The sequence below is a fragment of the Dothidotthia symphoricarpi genome (assembly GCF_010015815.1).
Source record: "Dothidotthia symphoricarpi CBS 119687 unplaced genomic scaffold P153scaffold_12, whole genome shotgun sequence".
Classification (NCBI taxonomy): domain Eukaryota; kingdom Fungi; phylum Ascomycota; class Dothideomycetes; order Pleosporales; family Dothidotthiaceae; genus Dothidotthia; species Dothidotthia symphoricarpi.
This window is the reverse complement of record NW_022985019.1, coordinates 34,503-44,976: the sequence shown is the minus strand read 5'-3', so window position 1 is coordinate 44,976 and position 10,474 is coordinate 34,503. Positions and strand designations below refer to the sequence as shown.

General features: G+C 29.2%; 1 protein-coding gene across 1 annotated transcript; it reads left to right on the top strand.

Annotated features, from left to right (window-relative positions):
• Positions 1-3,969: 3,969 nt before the first annotated feature.
• On the top strand, positions 3,970-5,326 carry P153DRAFT_357633 (uncharacterized protein; the record flags this gene model as incomplete). Its single annotated transcript, XM_033666746.1, has 7 exons — positions 3,970-4,027; positions 4,103-4,127; positions 4,304-4,311; positions 4,475-4,696; positions 4,819-4,839; positions 5,183-5,187; positions 5,258-5,326. 7 exons carry the CDS (start codon positions 3,970-3,972, stop codon positions 5,324-5,326), a joined length of 408 nt encoding a protein of 135 aa, XP_033522645.1.
• Between the last annotated feature and the right edge of the window lie 5,148 nt (positions 5,327-10,474).

The window sequence follows — 10,474 nt, the reverse complement described above, 5'->3', positions numbered from 1 at the left end:
TAGTTACTAGTAAGTGTTTCTAGTAACTATACACTAACTATATAATTACTTAATCTTATATATTATCTACCTATCTAAACAAACCTATGTACTTCCTAAATAGTATATTAAACTGTTTTATTTACCTATAACTTAGTCTAACTTCTTTTATAATATCTTTATTAAAATATTACTAGTTTTATAAGAGTATTAATATCTAGATCTATATAGATTTTAAAGAATATAAGATAACCTTAAAGTTACTTCTTTAAATATTATTCTTTATATAATATAATAACTATATTAGATAAAGCTCTAGTAGGATTATTTTATACTAACCTCTAAACTAGAAGATTAAAATATAATAGTTTATTAATTATTAATTAACTTTAAATATTACTTATAATACTCTAAAAGCCTAGATTACAATCTTCTTATCTTTAACTATATATTATAAGTCTATAATTAACAGTAATATAGTTATATAGTAGTATTTCTTTCTTAACTATTATAACTTGTCTTTTAACTTATATCTATTTATTAATATTCTTTGTTTATTTTGTAAACTATAATAAATAAACTAAAGCAAATAATTAAAAGCTAATTTACTAATATAAGTATTACTTAGTAGACTATACCTATATATAATAAGTTTATTTAACTTTCTGTGTTCTCTTTTTATTTTCCTTATTATTACTATTTTAACTATAGCTAACCTGTCTCTATTTACTATTATAGAGAAAGCTTCTCTCCTTACTTTATCTTTACGCTACTCTATATTAATAGCAGATTTCTTTAGAAGTATAAATAGTGTTACTCTATAAAGTTAAAAGGTTAGTCTAGCCCTAAGTTTTATACTAGTTACTTACTATTATCTTCTAGACCTAGCTTCTCTTATCCTTAACTCTTTATTCTTTTTAAGAGGGCTCTCTCTTTTTAGACTAGTTAGATAACAATTTCTCTAGTAACTACTTAGGCTCTAATTAGTCTTAACTAAAAGAGTCTAATATTAATATTAATCTTATATACTAGAGTAATAGTATAGATAAAGATACTAATTCTTCTATCCCTATAACTAAGGATAACTATAAAAGATAATAATATATAGAATAAGGAATTCTATAATTATAACTTTAGTATAAGAGCAGCTAACCTAAATCTTTACTAGTAGCTTTTTTAAGTCCTTATAAACAGAAACCTTCCTCTATAACTACTGCACTTTAAATAAGCTCTCTTAGTTTAACTTATAAAGATTAGTAATATATACCTCTACTAATATAATAAATACTAAGCTATAGGCCTTCTAGGACTCTACTAGCCTAACACAAAAAATAGTTCTAAGCTAGAAATTATTCTACTTCTTAGAAACGTTATACTCTAACCTAAAGGAGGTAAATAACTATAACTCTATAGTTAGGTATACCTTCTTAAGAATAAGCCTAGATAAATAAAAGTTATAAGGCTCCTTTAAGCCTACTAAAGCTAGTTCCTTCCTAAGTATATATTTCTCCTTAAACGCCTATAAGATTTACGCTAGATCTTAGAAGCAGTTATAGTTTACCTAGGTAAAGATTACCTTTTTTAAATCTTAGCTCTATTCTATATCTAGCTAATAACTAGTTTAGCTCTAAGCTATCTTTGCAATTAGTAAAGTATCCTAATATATACACTATAAGTAGTTAGTTAGCTATCTACTATTTCTTTAGAGTATTTACTAATATACTATTATAGGAAAAGATTACTTTTATTTAATTAGAGGTTAATCTTATATTTATAGGTAGTATAGACTTGCTAGGACACAAGAGTGTATAGATACTAGTAATACACTATCTTATACATAAGCTGTACTAAGAAACTTAGAAATATCTCCTAGATAGATATAATAGCCTAGACAGTATAAATAGCTATAAGGCCTATATATTTAAGGTTATTCTTCCTATCTAGAAGATTACTTACTTAACAGCTACTAGGCTATAGCATTTACTAAAGGATAGACTATACGCTTAGAAATCTCTCTATATAAGTATAACTAAATTCCTTATAGACTAAGATACTCTAAGGATTATAAGACTCTTCTAGTATAACTTTTCTATAAGAATAAACTCCTTTATATTTAGTAACCTTATCCTAGCTATTCTTTACTTCTAGTGCCTAGGCCTATCCTAAATCTATTAAACTACTATAGTATTTAAAGATAATAATAAGGCTGTAGCTATATAGGCCTTTCTTTCTACTCTTTTTAAGTAGTTAAGGTATTTAGAGTTAATTATAAATAATTATATACGTAGTACTACGTTTAGCTCTCTAGAACTACTTCCTAAGGTAGGCTAGTAAGCTATACACGTATTTAATATTATAAGATAGATATAGATAAAAATTAGTGTAGTAGTAAACTTATAGATAAGAGAGGTTACTAGCTTCCTTTCTATCTTAAAAAGAGTAATCTTAATAAGAGAAAGCTCTAAAGCTAATCTACCTACGTATACCCTTTAGAATAACGTTAAGTATGCCTACTCTAGTAGCAATGCATAGATACGTTAATATATAAATACCTAGAGAGTAGTCTATACTATTAGCTTTATATATAAACTAAATAAAAAATAATAAAAAGCCTTTAATAAGGTAGCTCTTAATCTATATAGAGTTATAACCTTATTTCTTAATAGTACTATTATTAAAGAGAAGGATTTACTATAGCATTTTATTTATTATTATAGCTATTACTCTTATATTTAGGCTACTCTAGAGCTTTTTCTTAAGCTAGAATCTTAGTTTAAAAAGTAAAGTCCTCTTAGGGCTATTTCTATAACAGCTATAATAAACAACCCTAAGGTAGAGATAATAAGAAGGCTTCTACTACTCCTAAGCCTACAGAAGTTCTTTCTTAAAAAGGTTACTAGATTTCTATATCTTATAAAATAGGCGCCTTAATTTAGGAAGATATATAATAGAATTCTATAGCTACTCTAGCGTAGGCTTCTCTTATTATAAGTATATATTATATACTAGTATAAGAATAGAAATCTCTTTAAAAAATTATATAAATAGAGCTAATATCTATACACCTTATAATAGAATTTATACAGCTAATTAGCCTATCTAAACCTATATAGGCTATATATTATTTCCTAGCTTTAACTTCTTTCTAGCTACTTTAAAGTAATAAGAGTAATATAACATTATTTAGTAAGACACTAGTAATCTACGCCTTCTTCTAACCTTCTTTAAAACTATATATAAAATACTAACTACTTTAGGTTTAAAGTAGTATATTTCTTCTATTAATTTCTTAGTAAGTAAGATAAGAAGATAACACGTTATATTACCTTACTTATTAAATAGAGCTACAGCTCTACTTCTACCTAAATTCTAGATTCTCTTAATAACCTACCTTTTTCTAATAAAATTAATAGTCTACTATAACTTCTACTTACTCTCTATCTATCTATACCTTTTACTATAACTTCTTTAACCTAGCTTTGTAGCCTAGTTATAACTTCTTATAAAGTTAATTAGAACTATATTAGCTACTTTACCTATACTTCTCTCTACTTAGATAAATAATATAATACTAAGTTTATAATATACTAGTTCTACTTTACTAAGCTAGTAAAATACTATAGCCTTTCTTTACTAGCCTATAGTAACTAACTGTTTATAGCCTATAATCTAGAACTAGCACTATAGTAGATTTACTAATACAGCTAGCTTAATAAGCTTCTTTTTACTCTAAAGTAATACCTTCTAGAAGAAGTATTCCTTAATAACTAAGTTACTTCTCCTAAAACTCTACTAAGGCTAATCTACCCTAGTAAGGTAGTAATAGTTAATAACTTTAGATATAGAAGCTTACCTTGCCCCTACTAGACTATATCTAATGTAGGTAAATTAGTTAAGATTATAAGTGCCTCCTTAGTATTTAATAATAAGTAGCTGCCTACTACCCTCTAGTATAGTATAGTAAGAGTTATTATTAAAATAAATTTAAAGATGCCTATAAAAGAAAAAGCTAGCAAGGAAAGTAGTAATAAGAATACTAATATAAAAAGTAAAAATAATAATAAGGCTGTTATAGTAATAAGATAAAGTTAAATTATAAAATATATACTACTCCTAAAATTAGAAGTAGAAAAAGAGAAGATAGAGGAGTAGGTAGAGTAGGTAAAAGAGTAGGCAAAAAAGTAGAAAGAAAAGATAGAAGAGTAGAGAAAGGAAATAAAAGAGTAGAGAAAGGAGATAGAAGAGCTAAAAGAAAAGAGATTAGAAAAGTAGCTCTTTAAAGTAATAACTACTATTCTAGATAAAACTACTATATAATAAGAAGAAAAAGTAGTAAGAGAAAAAAAAGAAGAGAAAGAAGAAAAAAAAGAAAAAAAAGAAAAAAATACAGTAGTAAATATCTCTACTATAGAGAAAAAAGATAGTTAAGAAGTTACTACTATTAAGTAGGAAGTTATTATAGTTAAGAAAGAAGCTAAGGCTAAAGTAACTATAGAAGTAGCTATAGTTAAGAAAGAAGTAGCTGTAGAAGTTATTACAGAAGTAGCTATAGTAAAGGAAGAAGTAAAGAAAGAAGTAGCTATAAAAGTAGCTACAGAAGTAGCTACTATTAAGGAAGAAGAAGAAGAGAAGAAAGAGGTTATAGAGGTTACTACTAAGGTTATAGAAGTTACTGCTAAGGTTACTATAGTTAAGGCAGAGATACTTACTAGGAAGCGTTAGTATATAGATTCCTCTAATACTACCTATCCTAGGTAAAACTAAGGCTAGCTAGAATTATAAGTAGGGTTAAGCTCTAGTAGTTTTAGTAATTTACTACTACTACCTATATATATAAAGCTGCTAGATCCTATAAAGAAAGTATAAGCCTAGCTACGTAGCCTTATTACTTTATAGGCTCTACAGCAGATCTTATATATATAAGACTACGCCTATAAGAACTCTAGAAGCTATATATAAGCCTTATAAAGAAAGTAGGATAAAGCTTCTTCTTCTCCTAGTTCTTCTAAAGCGTTAGATAAGTTCTATACCTACCTTAACTATATTACTAGCGTAGTTAATAAGAGTATAGCCTAGGTACACTTCTAAACCTTTATTACCTATATAAAGCTAGTTAAGATAGAAATAACTCTCTAGGATTTTACAGAACAAAGTATAAAGGATATAGGGCCTTAGTAACCTAGTAACTCTAACTATAATATAGCTAAGGTACGTTATATAAAGTAAAAGTATAGCCTAGGTAACTATAATAAGGGCTCTACCTACTATAAAGCCCTAGGCTAGTTTTAAAAGTATATCTAAGAAGCCTACTTCTAGTCTTAGCTATTATAGCAGGGCTATTACCTAATTATTCTTATACTTACTACCTACCTTAGCTTCTCTAAGCTTAGAAAAACTCTTAGTTCCTACTTTAGTACTCTAGGCTATAGAAAGCTAATTATAGTCTCTTTTATAGAACTATATCTATTCTTATATAGCCTATCTAAGGTAATAAAAAAAAGTGTTAATAAGTTCTTACTTAGAGGTAATAGGGGCTTAAAGCTTACGTTTGTATACGTATACTTACTATAAGATAAGTATATAGCCTAGAAGGGCTTTAGTGTAATAGCGGCTAGTAACCTAGATAAAAAGATTAAAACTATCTAGATTATATAGGAAAAGCCTACTAGTAAGCTAGAAGAGCCTACTAGTAAGCTAAAAGAGTTAGCTAGTAAGCTAAAAGAGTTAGCTAGTAAGCTAGAGAAGTTAGTTAGTAAGCTAGAGGAGTTAGCTAGTAAGCTAAAAGAGTTAGCTAGTAAGCTAAAGAAGTTAGCTAGTAAGCTAAAGGAGTTAGCTAGTAAGCTAGAGGAGCCTCTTACTTCTATAAAAAGACCTAAGGAGCCTTCTATAGAATCTAACAGAAGATACTCTTTTAATAGCCTAAGAGACTCTTTTTATAGGTCTTTTAGGGCCTCTTTCTATAGGTCTTCTAGAGCGTCTAGAAAGAGGCCCTCTAAAGAGTCTTAATAAGAACCTTTATAGAAATTATTATAAAGAACTACTAGAAAATTATTTAGAAGATAGTCTAGAGTTTAGTATTAGAGAATAATATTAGCGCTTAGAGTATCTATAATATATATCCTAGTTCTTATTAATTTCTAATACTATATCTACTCTAAGAGCCTACACTTTACTTTACTAGTAACTATAATAAACTATAAAGTAGGTACTAAGAGCTTACTTAATAGGCATAATAGAAGAAGTAGATAATTCCTATCTACTATATAAACTATTTCTTCTATACTCTTTTCTTACACTATCTTACTTATCTTCTTTCTACTAACTTATACCCCCTAGCTCTACACTATTTTTACTATTATTTAACTATTTAACTAGAGTTACTATTACTATACCTTCTTCTAAAAGAAAGGCAGAGGATAGTTTAGAAAACTTAATATACATAAGATATTAAGCTATACGCAGCTAGAATTACTATAAAAGAAGAAAGAGAAATCTTATATTTAGGTCCTAGATTCTACCTAGCTTTACTCCTCCTATACTACTATTATTACTACCGCTCTAAGTGCTATAGCGTAAGAATAGCCTTCTTAGTAACTAGTAAGATAAATCTTTCTTTTCTTTAGGCCTATTCCTAGAAAGCTATACCTCTAATACGCCTATATATAAAGTATACCTAATAGAAGGAGCATATATAACGCTGCCTAAAGAAGAATAGCTAAATTTACTATATTTAACGCCTACGCTAGCTGCACTAGACCCTATAGATATAGAAGAGCTAGGCCTATATATATTTAAGCCTAATACAAAAGCAGAAGAATTTAATATAGGCTACCTAGATAACAGATAGCTAGATCTGCCTATAGTAAAGAAGGTAGAGAGTAGCCTAGGTAATAGTAATAGCTCTAGCCTATACCCCCCTTTAGCAGATAGCGTAGAAATCCTAAGTAGAATAAGTTAGCTTACTAGTCTACTTAATAAAAGAGAGCTACCTCCTAGGTAAAGAGAAGTAATAGATACTTTTAGTACTATATTCTTATTCTATTATTATATATATAGTAAGTTTCTGTACTACCTTCTTCCTAGCTCTATACTTATATATTTATATAGTAAGCAGCTAGCTAAACATTACTACTAATACACTAGGGGTATAAATACTAGTATAGGTTAGCAAGTAAATTAAGAGCCTAATCCTAGTAAAGCTAAAAGACAAGAATAATATACCTATAGCTACTCTAGCTAGATTCTTCCTATTTAATAAAACTACGTAATTAAGCTAGTCTTTACCTTTCTAGCTCTCTAAGTAGATCTAGTAGAATAAGCTACTTACTAGCTGTAAAATACTTAGCCCTAAATAGGCACTACTAAAACTAAGCCTAGAGAAGTTAAAGTAGGTATCCTAGGCTCCCTAGTAACTTACAGTATAGGGGGGCGCTCTTAAGTAGTAGTTTAATATAGACAGCGTAACTTTTAGAATAAGAAGCCTTGCTATCTACTAGATAGCTTTCTATATATATTAGTGTCTAAACTACCTGCAGTCTATCTAACAAGATTAAAAGGTAAAGATAGCTAACTAAGAGGCCCTTATATACTATATAAAGTATATTACGCTTAGATATAGTGTCTTTTTAGCTAGCTATAACTTTACTACCTACCTATTCTTTCTCTACTACCTATTTATTAAGGGCAAGAGCTACTAAGACGCTGTTAGCTACCTAGATAATAAGTTACTAGAAAGACTATTTAACTAGGCTATCTATCTAGCCCTATATAAAGAGGTAAGAATAAATATTATATAGTACTATTTTACTAGCTTCTAAAATACACGTATAAGAGTATATATTAAGGTAGAGATAGAGTAAGGAGTAGGTAATACTACTAGTATTATATTAGCTAACCTAATTACAGAGAAGGACCTAGATAGGCTCTAGGTAAATATCTAGCAGTACTACTCTACTATTATAGGTACCTATAATAGCTAGGGGAATATCTTTTATAAGCTGTAGCTTATTATCTAGGCCTATAATATTAAGCTTTAAGGTACCTACTCTATATTACAGCTGTAGACCTTCTACGCATTTAACTAGATAATAAATACTATATTCTATATAGAGCGCCTAGGCTACGTAGATTAGTGCTACTACTAGATAGATCTTACTTAAGAGGTAATTACTAGCTAGCCTAGCTATACTATTTTAGAAAAGCTAGCCTATTTCTATAAGTAAGTTAGAAATAGCCTATAGAAGCTAGAGTAGCCTAAAAACTACGCTACTACCTATTCTATAAGAGAGTTATAGAATATAGGCGCTCTTACTATTAAGCTATATAAGCAGTCTAACCTATATATAGGTAGAATAGTAGATATTAAGGCCTATAATATTAATAAGGAGTAGTTTATAGTACCTATTAAGAACTACCTCTCCTTTAGAAAATAGGCTCTAGAAGAACTTAGCCTCTCTAACTCTAGGCTGTAAGAGTAGTATTAATAGGGTATAGAGAAGAACTATATAGATAGAGTAAGCCTTTAGTGCCTAGTATCTATATATAAAAGTATAAAGTGCTAAGTCTAGAGTATACTCTTTAGATTTAGCTAAGCTAGGTACTCTTATAGCGTATAGAAAGAGTACTATATTACTTATAAGTTATTTACAGCCTATATCTATAGTATAGCACTACTAACAGTGCCCTTAAATAGCCTAGGCCTATACTAAGAGGTAGACGTAGAGTAAAAGTAGAGAGAAGCTAGGCTAGAAGACTAGTATAGAAGTAAGTAAGGTATAGTAGAAGAAAGAAACCTAATACTAACAGCCTACCTTTTCTTCTAGATTCTTAATATAGAGGAGCTTAATTACTTCTAGATAGTAGATATAAATTACTAGCTAGCTTACCTAGAGTCTATTATTAAGGTAACTACTAAGTATACGCTAGGCTCTAAGGCATCTAGTATACTAGACATAGATAAGAACTAATATAGTGCTTTTACCTTAGCTATACTATATCTTCTTAACGCTAGTCTAGGATACTATACTATAGATAGAAGTATATAGTAGAGCGTTTCTAGAAAGTAGAGGAAGAAGAAGAGGTAGTAAGAGTAGTTTAGTAGGCAGAATACTAAGAAGCTTAAGAAAGGCCTTAATATAAAGCAGGTTATTAAGTAGTATAGTATAATATAGCTACTGCTCTATAGTACCTCTAGCTATAAGCTACTTCTTACTAGCTAAACTAGCTTACTATAGATTTACCTATACCTATAGCAGCTACTAGCTGTTAGTAATACTAGCCTATAAGATATATTTTAATAGAAGAATATTTTCTTTAAGGCTAGCTCTAACCTTAACCTTTAATTCTAGGTACTAGGTTAGTATATTAATAGTCTTGCCTAGAAGGGTAACCTACGCAATACTTCTCTATAGTATAAGATCTACTAAGCTACTACAGAAGCTTACGTTAAGAAATATAACTAGTAGATATAAATAGTCCTATAGAAGTAATAGAAGAACTACGTCTGTATTACCTCTAGGTTAGCCTTACTACGCTTCTTCTCTAGTAACTTTAAAAGCTTTATTACCTACACTAGAGGTAGTAAGAACCTAGTAGATAGATTTATTTACCTAGGCTATAGCTAGATTACCTCTGTCTTTGCCTCTACGTTGCTAATATATATAGTAGCTATCTAGTTATAAATAGGTAAGGCTTAGTAGTTCTTTTAGTATAGCTCTAGCCTATAGTAGAACTATATCTACTCTCTCTTTATCTAGAAGCCTAGCTAGTTTTAGTATATAAAAGGCCTCTTCTTCTACTTACTCTATATTAGTTTCTAGTAGATTATTAAATACTAGTTTAGAAACTATAAACTAGAGCCTAGCTAACTCTCTAAGTTTAAGGCCTTCTTCTACCCCTAGGCTTCTAAGCTTATATTTATTACTATATAGTATAACTTTAATAAGCTAACTCTACTCTATAACCTACCTATAAAGAAGTAAGGGTAGTCTAAGCAGCTCTTTATACTAGAATAAACCTAGTTTATCTACTCTACTATAGATTCTAGTATAGTTAACATTATACTATATAATAACTAGCTACGCAAAAGAGTAGAGTAAATAGAGCTAAATAGAGCACTTTTAGAAAAAGAATACAGCACCTTTCTTACCTCTCTCTAGGCCTATCTAGATCTGCCTATGTATAAGAAATAGGTAGCTAAGAAGAGAAGGGGCTATACAGACCTTACCTCTACTATTAAGTATATCCTCTTTATATATAGGCAATAGCTAAAGCACATAGAGGCCCTAGAGATAATAGGTATACAGCTTTAGAAGAACTATATAGCACTAGCTACCTTAGACCTTAACCTATTAAATACAGAGGATAAAGCGTAGGAGATTATAAGTAGCTATAAGAAACCCTACTCTATACTACTTAGCCTATTACTCTAGTTTCTCTACTAGTAATAGAAGTTAAGATCTATAAAGTAGGCTCTTATGTTTATAGAGGCGTATTA